At 52.0% G+C, this 19635-nt stretch overlaps 1 protein-coding gene across 1 annotated transcript in view; it reads left to right on the top strand.

Moving 5' to 3' along the window:
• The first annotated feature begins 640 nt into the window (after positions 1 to 640).
• Positions 641 to 19635, top strand: part of Wnt7a (Wnt family member 7A) — a 44245-nt gene continuing 25250 nt past the window's right edge. The window contains exons 1-3 of the mRNA XM_021639264.2: positions 641 to 992; positions 3095 to 3321; positions 17882 to 18153. Of these exons, the coding sequence (XP_021494939.1) occupies positions 922 to 992; positions 3095 to 3321; positions 17882 to 18153 (570 nt within the window). The 5' untranslated portion in view covers positions 641 to 921. The remainder of the gene's footprint in view (positions 993 to 3094; positions 3322 to 17881; positions 18154 to 19635) is intronic.

Raw genomic sequence — 19635 nt, 5'->3', positions numbered from 1 at the left:
TTTGGCTTCTCCAGCTGACACTTCTTGTGTATACTCCACATCCCCACCCCACCTCTCTGGACTGGGATGTTTTATCAAAGGGAGGGTCCAAAAGACCCAAGACTAGAATGCACCACCTGCCGCACCCAGCAGGTGTCGCCGCGAGAGCGCCGTGAGCTCTCACCTGCGCGCACTCTCGGGTTCTGCTACTGGTCATTGGGCCTCAGTCCAATTCTGTCTCCACCGGTGGCCACGTCTCGCCTCGGTGCCGTAGGCGTACTGAGGAGGCTGAAGAAAGAATGTATGGGGTAGTAGTTCTGCAGGAGCCACCATCCGGGGTCCCTGTTTCTGGACAGTGCGACAGGTCTCTAACAAGGTGCATGGGTTCTGGAATGAGCCTATATGCTCTCCACCCAGAGGATGGCCTTTGGGCACCTGCTGGTCTCAACCTGCGAGTTTGAGAAGGATGCCAGGCGAGCGGGATTCCACCGTCCCCAACCCCCAACTCTGCTCCGTGCCCCCTCCTCCCAACATCGCGAGCTCGGAGGAACGCTTCGGGAGCGCGCTCAGGGCAGACAACCCCGACCCGCAGGCGCTCGGGCGCGGGGCGGGCGCTCCGGGAGGCGGGCGGGGGAAGGGCGGAGAGGGAGGGGCGGGGGCGGGTGGCAGCATCGCCCCGCAGTCCCCGCGCCTCAAACACTTGCCGCGATTGCTGGCGCGCAGCGTCGCCCCGCGTTGCGCGCTCCTCCCTCCCTCCTCCCGCTCTGCTGCTCCCGCGCTCCGGGACTGCCTACAGCGCCCAGCGCGGACCGACGCGCCGAGAGAGACGGCCCAGGGAACTTCGGCCCGCGCCCCCTGCGCAGGCTATGTGGATTGCCCCGCCGGGCCCGGCCGGCGGGATCAGCACAGCCCGGCCGGCGGCACCCGCCACCAGCGGGGACTATGACCCGGAAAGCGCGGCGCTGCCTGGGCCACCTCTTTCTCAGCCTGGGCATAGTCTACCTCCGGATCGGGTAAGCGCCGTGCGCGTCTTGTCCGCGCGTGCTGCCGAGGCAAAGTTGACTGGCTCCAGGAGGGAGGCGCGCTGCCCAACTTAGCTCAGGAGGGGCAGTGGGCGGTACGGGAATCCTGAGGGCACAAAGGCTCCCTGAGAGCCGACACCCCTGGGGCGCACACAATTCCGCCGACCCGGGCTATCCCAAGAATCTCTGTGCCCGGGAACCTCCAGAAACAGACAGCTCGGTGACCCTGGAAGAGAATAGCTGCTCCATAGGGTCCCTAGGGACTCCCCCACCCCCACCCCGCAAGCCACGAGCACAGCAGGTCCGACAGGACCACAGCCACCCTAAAGAGCTCAGAATTCCCAGCACCTCCTGAAGCACGCGCGGTGGTGTGGGCGCAGCCCCTTTTGCAGAAAGGGTTCCCTCCCGAGAAAGCAATGGGACATTCCCTGGTAAAAGCATAAACTACCTCTCAGAGCACCTGGGGCCGCAATTATTTCCAGCGACCTCACTCAGACCTCCTTCCCAGGCTAGGAAGACAGCACCTTCAGAATCAGAATCAAACAGTAAGACCCCAGACAGTCTCTAGACGGTCAGAGACAACAGGCAGAGGTGTCCTCTGGCCATCATCAAAGGGCAGCGAGACGTCTTGACCGTGGGGTCGCTGGGGTGGGAGACCAGGAGCCCAGGCATGTCGGGAGGTGGGGCAGGGAACACTGACTGGGAAGTGGAAGCAGGTGGCTCCAGATACCGCTTGCGCTGCCTTGCGCGGTGTTTCCCTTTGTACTTAGGAAGTGACTTGTGCGCAGCACGGTTCCGGGGAAGTCGGGGGGGGGGGGGGCTTTCGTCGTGGACAGAGGTGCTGGCGCCGAAGGGCCACCTTGGTTGGCTTCACACCTGCCTCTCTACACACCACCACTACCTGGGAACCTCCTGCCGCTGCTTTGGGAAGGACTGGCCCCAAGGCCAGGAGGCGTGTGTGGCAGACCCTTTGTGTGTCCCCACCGTCAGGCCTCCCACTTCCCCAACCCCACCTCTCTGGAAAGGGATTTCAAACCAGTGTGCACGTAGTGGACTGGGCGGCCTCCAGCTAGGACCGCGGATCTAGAGGCGGCTTTTGGGCTCGCGTGCTGCCTGCCTGCGGGTGTGTTTTAAGTGTTATTGATTCGCCCGCGTCTGGATGGCTTTTCTTTTTTTTTTCCCCACTTGCTTTAATCTTCATCTTGGCCCTCGCACTACCGCCCTACGCTCATCCACTCACTCATCCAGCATCCAGGAAGCCGGGATAGGGCCCATTGGCTCTGGCTGTGTTAGGTATTATTTTCTTTTTAATTAGAAACGGGGCGGAGACACTGAAGACTGGAGAAAAGGAAAACAGTAGAGAATAAACCTCCTGATAGGATACCTCATTGGCTCACTAGGGGGCCAGCTACCCTGTGGGGGGAGGCGGAGGTCAGGAGGGCGTGGCCTTCGTCTTTCTGGGGCAGATGGAGGGAGGTCCCAGTTAAGAGTTGCGGTGACTTTGAACCGCCCTGCTCCCCCCTGGGTCCTAGGGTAAGCAAGCCCAGTTTCTGGAGGTTTCCCGGTCTTGTAGGTAAAACTGGCTCCTGTGTCACCTACTCTGTGTGGCACAACTGTGGTAATCTAATTTTACCTGGATTGTTCAGATAACTCCAACACTAGCCCTGGGAACCGTTAGTTCCAAAAACATTAGAAATGACACCTCCCGGGTGTAGACTATTAGAAGCCCATGTTTAAGCAGTGCAGGCTCTAAGATACGAAGAACGGGTGTGAACTTGCTTCGGGTTAGAAAGCAAAGGATGGCTTTGAGGCAAAAGCTTCCTGCCCACTTGGGCGCTAGAAAACTGCTTCTCTGAAATTTGGGTCCAATAGTGTCATTACTCTCTGTAGGAACAGACATTTTCTAGTGATCAGCTAGGTGTTTAGAGAATTTGTAGCCAAAATCTTTCTGCCCTGTCCCACCTCAGACCTCTCCGCCACTGTGGCTCTGTGGGAGGTCCTCCGGAGTAGCTGAGAGGAGACCGCCCCCCTCCCGCACCTGCCAGCCAGAGCCTTTCTCCGGGTCTCAACCCCTGTCTCTGTGTCCCCTCCAGTGGCTTCTCTTCGGTGGTAGCTCTGGGTGCGAGCATCATCTGTAACAAGATCCCAGGCCTGGCTCCCAGACAGCGGGCAATCTGCCAGAGCCGGCCGGACGCCATCATCGTCATAGGAGAAGGCTCCCAAATGGGCCTGGACGAGTGTCAGTTTCAGTTCCGCAATGGCCGCTGGAACTGCTCAGCGCTGGGAGAGCGTACTGTCTTCGGGAAGGAGCTCAAAGTGGGTATGTAATCATCAGACACCTGAGCAGGGTCTTCTGGGCTATGAAGAGAGTCAGCGCTCGGGAGACCTCTGTGATCCCTTTGCTTGCACTGTGCTCCAGTACCCTTGCTGACTGTATCTTGTGCACTTACCGCTTGGATTAAGGTCTCCCACTGAAGTCCAGGATTGCAGCTGGGAGCCACGTCACTTTGTTGTCTACAGGCAAAGTTACGCACCAACTGATGGCCCAAAGGCTCGCTGGCAAATCTAACATGTTTTCTAATGAGGCCCAAATTTAAAGGTGGGATGTTTTACCCACAGTAGGGAGTTCCAGCCTCTTTTGGGAAACAGGCTGATCTATTGGTCACTTAGTGTGCACTGGCATCATTGTGATAGTTAGAGCTGAGAATACAGCCCCCTGAGGGTAGGGTATGAGTGGCCTCTTCTCTGCGACAGTCCCCATGACTCCCTACTGTGGTCCAGCATGCACAGTCCTGTGATACCATCCACCTGATTACTGCATGAGGAGGCAGGTGTTGGCATGGGAAGACATGTATGTATGCATGTCTGAGCATTTGCACACATGTATTCTACTTGCAAAGCAATCATGATCAGCTCGTGGTGGGAAGGGAGTAGAGAATGGCACTGATCTTCGGGAGGTGCTGGACTGTTGGGGAGGGCATAAAGATGTCTTCTTACTTGTATGTGTCCATCTTGGGGGCTCAAGATGGCAACAGATTCATTTTGGCGCTGTGACCTTCCCTGAGGCACAGGGCAACACAGGTCTCTCTGGGCTGGGCTCACCCACACAGCTCTGCTGCAAAGGCCCCCTTCAATGCTTTCCTCAGCCCTAGCACCAGCTCTCCAGTAGGATGTTCAACATCTCCAGTCCAACATCCTCCATATTCTGGTTGCTTCCCAGCCTCCCTGTTGTCATCTGGGCTCCCAGAATGTCTCACCTCCACGATGCTCCCAGCAGGAAGGAACAGTTTTTAAGTAGAAGCCAGAGTGTGGTGTTACTCTGTGAAAGACCTTTTCAAGAGCCACTCGTTCCGGCCAGCAGGAAACTATCGCCCACCTGATGTTGAGACCTTGGCCTTTTCATGACCATCCAGCCTCATCCGCTTTTCTAAACACACCTTACTGGCTCATCCTAGGGGCCTTCGTGCTTCTCCAGAGATCAGTAGTACCACAGTACGAAACCTCTGGTCACACTCAAGCCCCTGGAGCCTCCCACCACCTGCTCCCTTGGCTCTGCATCAGGCAACATCTCACACTATCTCAGTGCATTCTGCCCACTCCAGGAGGGCAGGGGCTACCAGCCAGCTCACAATGACTACATCATTCCCTGCCTCCAGGCAGTCTTGCTGAAGGTCTTTGGTTACCAGACTGTAGTAGGCCCTGTGGTCAGTCTGGCTTGAACAGGCAGACCCCCTCTTCAGAGCTCCTTTCCCAGCATTCCATGTCTAGATCTTGGCTACATGGAGTATTCCTCTCCTATCATCTCCCTCTTCTCAACTTCAGAATGGGTTTTCTTATAGATGAGAGAGGAGTTGACCACCCTAGCTCAGGCAACAGGATGTTGTCAACAATAAGATTGCAGTTGAGGCCTCTGCAATCCTAGTATCCCAAGCCTTTTTCTTCTCCCCTTTCAGTTTTGTCCTTCTCAAATGTCCTGTCCCTCTTCCAATTCTTGACACGCAGGGTGGGGCTCTGACATTATTTTAACCCTAATGGCCTTGCTGGGGCTTAATGAGTAAACTTGCTACAGATGAGTAAACTGAGGCTCAGAAGGGAGTTGGCAAAAGTGAGTGACAGGGTCTCCTAGGACAGAGTTCATCTCTTATAGCTTGCTGTTTCAGAATGGGTGTAGCCAACCCACGGACACACCGTGATGATACTCATTGGGCTGTAGCAGAGGGGACCAGGGTGGAGGCACCCTTAGATTAGCACCCTTCACACCTGGATATATACTGTGAGATTAGCTGCAACACAGTCTAAAGAGGAGGGATGCCATCAGTATCCTGGAAAGAAACAAAGGACTGGGTTAGAGTCATGCCAATTGGGACAAGTAAAGGTAACTCTGAGGAAACACATGACACAGTGATGCTGGGGTTCTCTGGAAGGAAGCAGGAGCTAGAGCTAGGAGATAAGGTAGCCCAGTCTAAGAAGTTTGAATTTCTAGGACTTGGTATCTGTTGGAAGATTCTGATCATAGCATTGACTACCAAAGAATGGGCTGAATCTTAAATATCATCCCTATTCAGTGATTATTCACCCACAAAGCATGGCACCTTCAAATGAGTCAAACTTTTCTCTTATAATAACAAGTATCCTGTTATCTCTCAAGTTTGGGATTTGGGGGCTCCTCAACTAAGCCCCACCCCTAGAATTGCCTCAGCTGAATGGAGCTACCTTAGAGGGTTAGGATTAGGGGTGAAGTCTCTGACATGGAGCCACCTTTGACACTCTGAACAAGGCACATAGATTGCCTTTGCAGGGACTTCTCAGAAGCAACATCCTGTACACCTGCGGAGATCCCATTGGCTAGAACTTAGTCACATGACTTCAACTAGTTGCAAGTGAAGCTGCAAAAAGCAGTCTTTCATGGCAAGCAGCCATGCCATCAGCTCAGGATGTTAGGAATAGGCATGTATGTAGATTGTAGGGTAGGGTAGGGTAGGTAGTTTCTACTTCCCCATGCTGAGGGCTGAAGATTTTCTTTCTCTCACCTGCTCCCCTCATCCCAACTGTGGTCCTCTGCTCTGCGTGAGCTTCCTGGCTCTACCTTCCCTTCTTAGTGCCTGGATTTTGATGCAGAGATCTGAGAAGGCAGTGAACATGTCCAGACAAGGCCTCTTCGAAGTAGAAATTGAAACTAAGTCCAACACACCCAGGTGAAAAGGGGACTGTTGAAATGCCTAAGGAACTGGAAAACTAGTGCTGACTTCAGAACAGCTGGGCCAGAGGTTGCCTTGTTTTCCAACATCGCTAGGGGGACACACAGATGGCCATTGTAGCCTCAGGGCCACAACAGGTTCAAGACCTCAGGAAAGAGCCTTGGCATATCTTCAGCCACACTGTAAAAGTTCCAGAACTTCCTCTGCTTACATTTTAATGAGGCTGAACTTCTGGTCATGTGTCCATCCCAGGGGCGAGATTCTTTGCTGGCCAGCATGAGAGCTCCACTCTCTTCATCTCTCACGGAAAATAAGAAAAATGCCAAAGCTGGAGCTTAAACAGCTGGCATTAACTCTTAACAGAGGCTGGGGTTCAAGATCAAGGGCTGGCAGAGTTGCTTTCTCCTGAGGCCTCTCTCTTGAACTTGCATAAGGCCTTCCACCACTACCACCCTGATGCTGGGAACCCAACCCAGGGCCTTGCACTTACTAGGTAATCGCCTTACCACTGACTCTAAAGCTGATCTGTTGCTATGTCCTCACTTGGTCATTCCTTTCCTTCATGCAAACTCTCATGGTTCTTTCAAAAAGATACCAGTCTCATGGATTCAGCCCACCAATGACCTTGTTTCAACCTCACCACCCCTTTAAAGACTTTCTCTGCAATTGCAGGCATATTCTGGAGTACTAGGGGGTCAGTGTGAGTTATGGAGGACATAATTGAGCCTATAGCAGGAAGCAGTGGCATGGTCCATGACTTGATAGATGTGCTTGGAGGGCTAGAAGGGGCTCAGAGGTGAGATCATCAAGATAGGAAGAGTGCTCTGGGGCTAAGAGCAAGGGAAGATACTCACTGGTCAGTCACTGGGATCATAGGCAGCGGGAAAAGCCAAGGGTACTTGTGAACAAGGTCCTAGGAGACAGGTAGAGGGCCCAGGTAAAACAGGGCTCTAGGTAGTGAGTCTCTCCCTGAGAGCGCCAGGGACTCTTTCTGTGTGGTATGACATGATATGTTTAGTCAGCTGAGACCTAGCCCAGGAAGAGCCTCTGGGGCCTAAGAAGGCCTTCAGCCCCATCCATCCCCATGTCTTTCTTCTGTGCTGGGGATTGAACTCAGAGCCTTAACCATGCTAAGCGAGCGCTCTGCCACTGAACTACATCTCCAGCCCCCTTGTCCCTTCCTCAAATCCAGTGGATAAATGACGTTCTTTCATCTGTCCCACCTGTACCCTCCCATGCCAAGCTCTCCCCATTCTGAATACAGAGGGTGGGGAGGTTTCCATGTCTCGGCTGGCTCACATTTGATTCCTCATAACAGATACACATCCCCATGAGATGATTTCATTACAGTTGTGTTTAGTTATGACTGTGGCAGATTCTACCTCTGTCAGTTCATAGTGCCACTCACAGCCTCCCCAGCAGGACTTCCCAAGTCCTTCACATACCTGCCAGGTTGAGTGGATGCCATACACGGCGCTCCCTGCCACCTCTCATTATGATTTGTATTTCCCACTGGAGGGAGGAGGTTATATCTACTCATCTATGAGCTGCCTGTTCATGCCTTTTGCCCATTTTCCTGTTGTCTTGTAGTTTCTCCTGTTGGGCTGCGATGGCATGGTAATACTGACATAATGATACAGGGACCCAGTGTTGCCTTAGCAGTACCCAGGTGGGGAGCTTCACTCTCTGCTATCTTCACTGAGGCTCAAATGTGGCCAGGAACTGAGCCAGCCCTTTCTCATACCCTGTCCTCCCAGTCACAGCGAAGCAAGAGTCAGCTACATCCTGTGGCTGCTTTGTGGCAGGGCTGAGACTCGGTAGTGAGTTTTTTATTGCTGGAGGGATTTGCCTGTGTGCATGAGTCAGACTTGAGAACCTCAGTCTCAAGCTGTTTGCTTTAGGACTTTTTGTTGCTGAGCTGTGTGGGGCAGCTAGATGTGCTGTAGAATGTATTGAGGATGACTCTGGGAGGGCATGTGACCTTTCTCCTCTCACTGCGCCCATCTGACGTGGCCCCCCGTGCCAGGTGGCAGCAGCAGCGCTACATGACACAGCATGGAAGCCCCTGGTACCTAGTGGGTTGGATCTCAGAGGATCTCCTTTCCATCTTCAAGGAGCCTGTGTGCCAATCTCACACAGAGAGGGACACAGTTCAGGAATCGGGGACTCATGCCCCAGGTTCTATTCTTTGTGTGGCAGAAACTATTGGTCAGGCTATTGCTCTGAATTCTTTACATTGGCTTCAAGTTGTGTCCCCAAATCTGACTGCTTCTCATCACCTCCTGGTACAAACCAGAGACACTGACTGGACATCACTTTCCTGACACCTCCCACCCTGGTTGGATTCTTCAGTCCATGTAGCCATCAGTGTCACTCTAAGTAGGATGTTCCCATATAAAACCCTCTTGTGGTTCCTGTTTCTATCAGAAGACATGACCCCTGCATTTGTCCAAGTCCTGTCTCCTCACAGTCTGCTGTCCCCAGATAACTGCTTGTCTTATCTCTATTTCCCACTCCCTTGGAGATACCTCATCACCCCACTGCAATGCAGACTGTATTCCTGTCCACCATTTACCTTCCCACATCTTCCCTGATGTCATCACTGCTCAAGACAGCTCAGGTGATTTTCCTTAGCCCTGAGGCTACCTGCTCTGTCCTAGCTGTGGACAGTGATGAGGGCACCTGTTTCCCAGGTGACTACAGGATGGCCTGTGAGGCCTGTGAGTTTCCCTTTTCTTCTGGGATCATCTCTGTCTCTCCAACCAGAGCTCTGTGAGGAGCAGAGACATTCGGCCAGCATGTGGGAGGCTCACTCACTACCATGAGCTCAGTAGATGTAGGGACACCCCAGAATACTGGAGCAGGGAATGGGCCTAGAGCACACAGGGGAAAAACAGCTGAGCTGCAGCAACCCGCCCTCTTGGTACTGTGCGTGTTTAAGAGCCACCTCTTTCCAGAAGTTCTCCTTTCTGAGACAACTGGCCCTGCTCCACTATGCGCCGTTATATTTCTGGTACCTACCATATGCGAATGTGACTTTCCTTCCTTTTGCAAAAATGTGTCTCCTGCTAGTCTTTGCTGTCAGCCCGAGCCTCTGTGGAACTTGGGTCTACCAAATTTTCCTCTTCTCCCAGAACCCCATGCCTGGTACAGAGCCTGGTATATAATAGGTTTTCGTGGAGTATGTGAAGACCACACCTCTCCACCTTGTCCCCCAGTGTCTTAGAGGCCTGGAGGGCAGGTGAGCCCCTTTCATCCACTGAACACCATGTCCAAGAGCCCCTTGCATAGGGGCTTTTGTTTGGAAGTGCCTTATTTTCTTTGTTGGGAAGATAATTAATTTCATTTCAAACCTGAATAAGACTGGACATTGCTTGCCACGTTTATCTTCAGTTCCTTCAAGCCTGGCACTACTCATGGCAGCTGTTTTGTCTATAGTGTCAAGTATAGAACTGAATTATGATTTATGTGCATTAGACAAGCCCTTTTGAGTAGCCATCCAATGCACTCACTCTTTTGGGATTTCTCTCTTCCCTTTCTGTTACCTTCCAGTGAGGTGAGTGTTGACTAGGTCAAGAGCCAAGAAAGACCATTCTATCCATATTCACAAGCAGCTGCGTCCAAGTTCTGTTCAGCAGACTAGTTCCTACCCTACCCTGTCTGGCCCTGGCCCTCTCTGGCAACTGCCCTGCGGTAGGCGTTTGGTTTCATGGTTAGTGACTGGGGGAACTCAGCATGTAATACTCTTTGCTCTGAGATGGCCAGTGTGTCTACCAGTGTACTGAGTGCTAGTATACTAAAAACAACATGGACTTGACCTCCACATAGAGGTCTCAGCTGTTCCATGGTCTAGACTCACATACTAGAAATGGCTACTCTGGGATACCCTAGCAAGCAAGTGAACTCAGAACATGATATGGGGCCATGTCATGTCATGTCACCCAGTCTCAGGTCCAACATCTTTTCTGTGGGTCCAGAACAGGGGACTTTCTAGCATCTGATGTGGTTGGGGCTGATGAGATCTGTTTCAGTCAGCATTCCCGGAAGGCACCCAGGAAACTCAGATGCCAGACTTTCCATGAAAGGGAAGTAAAAGCACGAAGACGTATCTGACATATAGCCAGGAATGCATGGCACAGGATGAAGAGCTCAGACCCAAAGCCCAAGTCCAGGACATTTTACAGCTTCTGAGAAGTGTTTGGTTAAATTCATGAGTTAAATGCTCACAAGCTAAGATCCTTTCATACCTATTTGCTGACCCTACACTCACTCACCTGTCCCACAAATGGGATCTCTGTGCAATAAAAGCTGGTGAGCAACACACCAGTCAGCCACAGTCTCTGCATCTCTCACCATCTAATGGGAACAGCTAAAGCCGGGGTTGAAGTATGTTGTAAGTGGAGAGCGGTGTGGACTGTAACACAGAGCTGCCTGCAAGGACACCTGGAGTAGGGGCTAGTCTAAAGGACAGGATGTAAAGAGGGGGCAGGGATGGCTCAGCAGCGGTACTGTGGCTCATACAGGATCCTGGATTCTAGAGAGGATGGACCAGCAGGATGCTGGGGTGATGAACAGGATAGCAGAGAGGCTTCAGAAAGAAAGGGAGAACAAGGAATCTCAGATAGTTCTGTGTTTGCTTCCTTGGTTTCTGAGACATAGTCTCATTTAGCCAAGGCTGGCCTCAAATACGTTATGTGAAAATCCTCCCCGCTCCCAAGGGCCAGGGTTACAGGCATGTTCCGTCATTTCCAGCCTTCCCATGGAAAGGTTTCGCACATCACATCCAGAGGCTTTGCTCAGGCAGGGAACTGTCCAAGAGATTCGATCAGGATGTTGGGTGGCAATCACTTTCTTTGTGCACTCAGAAATTTGCTATGTCGCCAGCATTATCAACAAAGAAATGGTGGTTTCCCATCATGTGCTCAGGGGTTGCCACATTCCTTTCCAAATGCTCACGGCCTCCGGTTTAGAACCCTCCTGCAGAATTTTTCCAGGGATGGGCACACATGCCCTAGGATTCGGCCTCAGGTCCACCCGCCTCTTCCTAGCGCCTGGGAAACTCTGATGCATTGCTACCAAGTGTGTCATCCCTTCTCCGCAGGGCAGTTGTCTGAGCCCTGTCCTCCTTTACTCTGGGGGACTATCTGGGTCCACATCCCTTGTCTGAGAACCCCTCCGGTCCCCAAAATGCTCTGTCTATTTTACCCACAGCCTGTGAAAATGGAGCAGTGTTTGGCTGCTTGGCAGGATGGATGGGAAGTCCTTTCCAGGGAGGGAGATAGAGAGAGGGGTGGCCAGCTCCACTTTCTCTCTGCCTTTCTTAACAATGCGCCATCTTGCCCAAGCAAAAGCCCTTTTCTTTCCCCATTCTCGCTTAGAACACAGCCAACAAAGGGCTTTTTGTCTCGTTTGCATTTTTTTTTTTTGCAAGCCTCAGTTCATCCTGGATTTTCACTCTCCTGACGCTATTCTTTGAGATGAGCTTTTTGTTCCATGGTCTTTCCAGCTTCCCCGTGGTAGACAGTCCAATGCACATACGCACTTGCACATGCGTGCACATGCAACCTCTTTCACACGGTCACTCATGCACTCCAGAGTCTTCATAGGACAATATTCTAGGTCCCCACAACCTCATGGGGAGAGAAAGAAAGCTTCAGTCAGTAAGAAAAAAAAGTAGCTGTATAAGGTGCTGGCCACAAATGGAGGGAGGGGACATCAGGAAGGGCCTGAGAAGTGGAGACATTGCAGTCATATCACTGTGAGCCGCTACTTACTGATCTCTGCCAGGTGTGGGTCAGGGCTCCTAACAACCTCTACAGAAAGATTGTTCATGACTCCTAGCTTATAAATGAAGAGCCTGAGCCCCCAGAGGCATGTTAACTTGCCCAAGGTCATGACATGCTAGGAAGCAGAGCAGGCTGTGACCCCAGGTTACCTGCCCCCTGGGTCCTGCTTTGAAACCATGTGGATACATTCATGGTGCCTCACAGAGTGGCAGAAAGAGCATTTCTAAGCTTAGGGAAGTGTCGTACCACTGGGGGACAGTTAACAGTGTGCTGTGGCCCATTTCTGTCTGAAGAAGGACCCACAGACAGTTAAGGTCTCCTTGCCTGGATTGGGGATTGGAACAACAGATTAGGGTGGGTTGAATGGCACAAGCCTTCCCCCGCTTCTGTGTTCTGTTTCTTCATCTGGCTCAATCCCCATGCATGATTCCTAACTCTTAAGTCTCCTGGCTATGCACAGAGCATCTCCTAACTCCCTCCCGTGTGGCAGTGGACTGGGCTATGATCAGCTATCACACCAGCCTGGCGAGAGAAATCTTTTTCCATATGTCTGTTTTCCCAATCATCAGACATTTCTGCTGGTGTCATTGTAGATTGCTCACTCTCTGACCCGTTGGCTTTAAATAGAAAAAGAGAGAGAGAGAGAAAAAAAAAACTACAATGCACTCTGTGGTTTCCAGTCAGATACCGTAAATACACCCAGATAATATTCCGGTGCAAACCACGGGCACCATTCGCAAAGGGTGGAGGATGGAATCTTTGGGGCCAGCTTGGACAAGGGCTCATTTCCTCTGTCCCCATGGGACTGCTATGGAGCCGAACACAGAGGGCGTCAACCAGGCCCTGGCTTCATCTCAGCACTAAAACTTCCCCCCCAAACCCCATTAACACTCTCCTAGAGAAGCTTCACTGGTCTTCAGGGCAGCCTGGAGGAGGGGGCTCCTGGGTTCTGTTTGCAGATGGGAATACTAAGGCTCAGGGACTCAGAGTATGGGCTTAGAGTCACCCAGCTGAGTGAAGCAGAGTAGGAGTGGACGGCAAGTGCCCTGTCACCCAGCCTGAGCTAAAGACACCTGGCGTTGGTTTCCCCGACTTCTGTGTTGAAAACCTTGATATGTGGCTAATGATGTTTGAGGGTAAGGTAAAGGGGAGGGAATAGATTCCTCACTGGGGGTCTGGAAACTGGTTTGAGTTTAGTGTCTGGAGTCACTGGTGACCCCAGGCAGGCCTTCCTTCTGTCTGTGACTCTGGGATTTGTTCTTTGACTCTAGGGACAGAAGGCTCTGTCCAAGATAGGGTCCTGATACTCAGTAGGATCCCGTGTCTCCCTCTCAGTCCCCTCTTCTCTTCATCCCTGTCAGGTACCTCACACCAGCCAGGAACATTGATCTGGGTGCCCCTGTCCTGGAGACTCCTCTCCCTACTGACCCTTCAAATTCTGACACCCCCAGCTCCCATCACCGTGCTGTTTTGTTTCTTTGGAGTCCTCAGCTAACATAGTAATGTAATCTGCTGTCTGTCTCCCTGCAATTCAGGGCCACCCCTGAATCCCATATCTTAGTTCCTCCAGCTTGCAGCACAGTGTCTAGCACACAGTAGGTGCTCAGAAAATGTTCACTGAGGGCTGAGATTGGGCACATGCTTGGCCTAGGAGATAGAGGCTAAGATTTGGATGAAGACTTCTCATCACCGCAGGGGCACAGCCTGCTTCAGCTGAGCTGGCATCCACTCACCAATCGTGTGGAAGATTTGGTGGAGAGGTGGGCTGTGAATTGGTGGGCTGAAATAAGAACAATGAGCTAGAGGAGAGTGGGTCGTTTTCTGGAGCCTGTGTTTGGGCTCTGCCTTTGTGAAGGGTTGAACAATGTCAGCTTGCCCCTCACAGATTGGTTTCCTTAATTTATCAGCCACAGCAAGGTGTTCAGGACACAGCCTAGCCAACAGCTCATTTCTGAAGACTTGGCACAATCTGTATGAATGTGGTGCCATTCGGCACCATCCACCATTGTTTTGGAAGCTGAAGGAACCACTCAGAACTTCTTTGCAGATATCCTGCAAGCACGATGAGATGCTCTCAGTAAGTGTTCCAGTGAGGGCTTCTCCAGGCTGTGCTGGGAAGAGTGTGGACCATCAAGATTTGGGAATGGTCCAGGTCACAGATAGAGACATCATGTGACTTCTCAATTTGCTTCTTCCTATACCTGTGCCTGTGACATTGGTATTTCTCTCTTAAGCTCTACCATCTACCCTTAATTCAAGGAAGAAGAGAGGCCAAGTATGGGTAGAGAGTTGGGTGGCTTCTTGAGAAAGGGACTTAGGATTCCAGGGCCCTTCCCTGCTGAATCTGCTGTCATCCCATTTCCTTCTTAGGGCACCAGGGCCTGACCAAACACTTTGTTGACAAGTATGTACTGATAACTAGATGTCCTTTCTTGACAAAAATAATGCATTCTAGGAAGAGCTGATGCCTCCCTCTCTAACCACTGGTTTTAGATGCAGTCACAAGGCAGATGGTGAGGCAAGGCTAAGGGACAATGCTGTCTAACAAAAGCCTTGACTCACAGCTATCACCCCAGTCTATCAAGGTGGGAAGCCTTTTTTTGCCAGTAAAATCGGATGTTGTCTTACCTTGGGGCTGTTGCAAAATATATCCCAGAGACCTAAGTATAAGTCTGGCACCTAGTAAGTGCACAACAAATGTTACTCCTTGTCCACTTTTGTCCCTCCAAGTCTGCAGAACCCAGGGCTGACTGTTGGCTCCCTAGTTGTAGGCAGAATGGGCTGAGAGCCAGGCAGCCTGTTCACCATGGGCTCCACCCCTGCCTAGTCAGACATTCCTCGCCTCAGTCTCTTCATCTGCAGACTGGGTTACTGTCACTAGCTCACTTGTTGAGCTGTTTATTTATTTTTTTACCTGCATGCATGTATGAGCACCATGTGTGTGCTTGGTGCCTGTGGAGCTCATCAGATCTGCTGGACCTGGAGGTACAAGTGGCTGTGAGTGGTAGGAACTGAACCCAGGTCATCTGCAAGAGCAGCAAGCATTCTTGACTCCTTAGCCATCTCTCCAGACGAGGGGCTGCTCTTGAGGGTGGGCAGGTATCCTTTTCTCAAGTGTTGTGATGCACCCTGAGGCTGCTGCTCCTGACATAGCTGCGCTCCGTTCCTCTGTCACCAGGCAGACATTGATGATGGGTTGCTACACTGAAGGAAATTATATTCTCTAGGAATAGTGGAGATGAGAGGCCTGGAACAGATGGAGTGAGAAGGGCTATAAGGAAACTAAGGGGAGAGCCAGGGAGGGGGTCTTGGCACATTCCTAACAGCCCATGATTTCATCAATTACAAACTTTGTGCTACTCTTGATCCTTTATTGAAGTGTGTGCTGTGGGCTAGGTGATGCCTAACCTGGGTGGATTAGAGATAGTTATAGAGACAAGAATAGACAAGGTCACCCAGCCTCTGGAAGGTTGAAGAAGTCTTTGGATCTGTGTCATTCTATCAAGAGGAGCTCTTAGCATCCCAGAGGGCTGGACATGGGTACAGACCACCCAGCACTGGTGGCACCGGTTCTAAGGAAGAGTAGCTCTCTCTCTCCTTGCTTCTCAGAGAAGTAGGACGACTTGTGCCAGGGTCAGACTCCATGATGGCAAGGTACACCTTGAACTAGAAGCATGGCCATCCTTCCTTTTCTCACCTCAGGGAATGTGTGAACAGAAGTCATGGCCATCACTGTAGCCATTGTCTTCAGTAACTGACGATCGCTCATCTCCTATGTCACTCTGTGGCGCAGTAGACTCAAGATACAAGCTGGGTGGAAGCAAAAAGCTGCCACAGGAAGGATAAGGGCTCACAGGGCCCCAATGCACAGGAAGAAGCCTGAGACGGGTAAGGCTGAGGGGCTGGGGCTCCTGTTCTTCCTTCAGTTGGCATATTGTGCTTTAGGTCTGGTTAAGGGAACATAGTTCCTTCCACCTGCTAGAGTCTAACAGCAATGACCATCGCTGTCTCCTGAAGTGATTTAATCCCAGTGCAGCTCTTGGGGTAGCCTGGGGCAGGTGTGAAAGGTCTGTTCTGGGTGTCCCAGATGAGCCAGACTGCACTCCTGGCTTCACCAAATGTAGGCAAAAGTAAATGAAGAGCTGCCTCCTTCCCCTTCAGTTCTGTGAAGACCAGCTAGTCTTTTCCCCCATAAATGCTGTAATGGCTAATGTCTGCAATGCTTTTTTCCTGCTTTAGCATTGCTGGTCTTTTCTGTCCCTCACAGCCTCCATAGGAAATCAGGTGCTGTTATAACCCCTTTAACAGTGGAGGGGTTGGTCACAGAGAGGCGGGTGCTTCACCTGGAATCACACAACGAGAAAGCAGTGGAATGCAGTCACCTCTGATTGCCCCTTTCTCCAAAGCCCCTGAGGGTTTGACATTGCTGTCAGCACTTCCCCTAGAGTTTTGTTTCTTGTGTGTTTGGTTTTCTGGAGTGAGTTGGTGCACAGGTTGGGAGGCTTTCTCCTTGCCTCTCTATTAGGGTCCTAGGGAACTCAGCAAGTGCCTCAAGTGTCTTTGGCAAGCCACAGGATCGAGCTGCTGTTTTGAGGAAGGACTGGGGCTCCACCCTGAGGACCCCAGTTTTGGATTAAACATTTTGCATGACCCTCACGTTCCCTCCTAGGCACTGGCATTATCCCAGGCTCACAGCTAAAGAGATCGGAGTCTTGGAGAAGAGGGACTACTATCCCACAGCAGTCAGCAAGTGGCAGACATGAAACCAGACATAAGCCTATCTAGATATAGATGCTGTGGGTAGGTTTTGTGAAAATCAGAGCAATACCGGCTCTGTCCAGCCAAGCAAGGCACCAGACAGAAATGATTGGTGTCAGGACAGGTGGTATGTGAAGCAGGTTGGAGGGAGATCCAGGTGGAGGCCAAGATGCTTGGGTGAACGGTCTGGATACTTGCAGGCTTCTCACGGCTTCCTGTCTCCCCAGCAGCCCCTTGCCATCTCTGTCCCAGCCAGAACACATCCTTCTGAGGTGGGTCCCCACCTGTGCACCTGCTCCAGCTTCAGCTCCTTCCTCAGTGCCCCAGGCTGTAAGAGCTGTGGCCCCAGTGCTCATTCAGGGATCATCACAGGCAAGTCCTGTTCTCCTTGACCCTCAGTGCACATTTAAACCTAACTGGCAGAGGGGAGACTGAGGCTCAGAGAAGCTTGTACCCACTCAGCATATCTATTGGCTACATCTTGGTTCTCAGACCTCTCTATTGCTTACAGTGGAACAAGCAGGCCATGGAGAGGGCAGAGGACAGATATATAAAAACAGTGCACCACACTGTAATATCTATCAACAGTGACCATGAGAGCCAGTGATACTGTTCCCATAGGTGCTACTTTCTGAGCATTGGCTAGAGCTTTGAAGACAAACTCTTGACCCTTCTAGTCACTGCCACAGTTGAGGAGACTAAAGTACAGGACAGGTGTGACACTGGTCAAGTCAAAGGGTCGGGGATTAACAGCCCCAGCTTCAGCTTTCAGCCATACACCCCACAGGTGTTCTATAAATGTTGCGTTTCCGTGATGCAAACACATACAGGTGACATGATCCTTTCAGGTGTGTTGGGAGAGGCAGCGGGTGGAAATGGGATAGAAGCTCCTCAACCCCTCCCTCCCCAGTCCAGCTTTCCTGAGTGTCAGGGACTGCAGGAAAGTGAGGGTGAACTTGATTGGGGCCCCAGGCATTGTCACCCTAAGGAGCTCTCTATGCTGGTTGATTCTTGGAGAGCCGCTGCACTGTGCTCAGCGTCTCTCCTGAGCCAGATCCTACCTCCTCCCTAGCTGCCTTTATGGGAGGGTCTCCCCAGATCAGCTCTTACAAAGCTCTCTCCACTCTTCTGCCCCCAGGGAGCCGGGAGGCTGCCTTCACCTATGCAATCATTGCCGCGGGTGTGGCCCATGCCATCACAGCTGCCTGCACCCAGGGCAACTTGAGCGACTGTGGCTGCGACAAGGAGAAGCAAGGCCAGTACCACCGGGACGAGGGCTGGAAGTGGGGTGGCTGCTCTGCCGACATCCGCTACGGCATCGGCTTCGCCAAGGTCTTCGTGGATGCCCGGGAGATCAAGCAGAATGCCCGGACCCTCATGAACTTACACAATAACGAGGCGGGCCGGAAGGTAGGCAGCAGAGAGGACACTGCAGTGAGGTCTTTGGTGACAGGGGTGGGGTCTGGGAAAGCCCAGCTCTGCACTTAGCTTCCTTCTGCTCCACTCTGGTGGCGTGGGTGTACGAGGTGAAACTCATTGGCTGAATGCTGAATCTTCACAAGAACAAAATGGGTGCTTCTCATTCAAGAAGGGAAGAGGGAGGCTTGCGAGTTCTTCTCCAAGTCTCCAGTGCCAGCTGGATAAACTGACTCTGGGGAAGGACTGAGGCAGTTGTGGGAGGCAGCCACATGGACCAGCTCTCAGAGCAGCTACCAGTTTCCTGTCTCCTCAACCAAGATCTAAGTCTGTCCTAGAAGAGCAGGGCAGGATTTCTCCTGTTTCCAGCATCCTTACTGGGAAGGGAAGGGAGATGGATGGCCCAGTTCATGAGGAGAAGCAGATGGAACTAAAAGTCCAAAGAACGAAACAAGGAGCCAGGAGCTGGGGCAATAGAGGGAGGCAGGTCCTGTTAGGACTAGCTGTGACTGTTGAAATGCAGGAAGGCCACAGTGCAGGCTGGGAACCCCATCCAAACGTATCCATGTGGCAGCAGCCTGATCAGGCATCGAGGGCCACCTAGGTCAGTGCTACCTGAGTGGGCAGTGTCCCTGGTTGAGGCTGGGCTGGGTTCCGGAAGGCCTGTGAAGGATTAGAAGTGGGAGGGAGTTTGTGCCCTTCTCTGTGCACAGACACAGAGCTGGGGTGAAGTGGGAATTGGGGCCCATCCTCAGGCCTGACTAGCTCATTGCAGCTGGGTGTGCTCTGAAATCAGGATAGCCAGACCCTAAGTGTAAGTCTCTGGTTTTCTGTGCCATCACTTCATCTTCAGAACTGCTCTTAAAATGGAAGAAGCAAAGAATAAAGACAGTTCCCAGAAGGGCTCAGATGCAAGAGTCTGCCGTTTGAGTCCTGGTGACAGTGGCAAAGCAAGTCTTGTTCTGGTGGAGCAGGTCTCCCTGGATCATGTGTCTTCTGGTCTGGGTGTTTCAGCTCACAGTGTCCCCATAAGCTGGTATCATTGGAACCATGCTTTACAAGTGAAGAAACCAAGGCACGGGCAGGTGGAGCCAGGCATGTCTGGCCACAGCTTTCACATTCTCTGCAGATGTGAACATGGCTGCAGTGCTGAGACGGTGACAGGATCGCCTTAGCTCAGTCTGGCTCGGCCATTCATTCCTATACTGCCAGGGCTGAGGTGAGAAGGGAAGGCAGCCTTTCTAGGACCTGAGACCCACTATTCCTCAGTGTTCAGCCAGGGCAGGCGTGAGTCCATGTTGCACACACTTGCAGCACCCAAAGGGAGCCAGTCAGGCGTGTGGTGGGGGCTTACATACTGTGAGAGCATAGACAGGCTTGCATCCAGAAGAATGAGAGAGGGTACCCCCTTTCTTGTGTCCCTCCCCATCATAGGCCCCTGACCATATGCTGTGTGTCACAGCCTCTGAGCAGCCT

Source organism: Meriones unguiculatus, chromosome 5 (assembly GCF_030254825.1).
Source record: "Meriones unguiculatus strain TT.TT164.6M chromosome 5, Bangor_MerUng_6.1, whole genome shotgun sequence".
In the NCBI taxonomy this organism is placed as follows: Eukaryota; Metazoa; Chordata; class Mammalia; order Rodentia; family Muridae; genus Meriones; species Meriones unguiculatus.
This window is presented reverse-complemented; position numbering and strand designations above follow the sequence as displayed.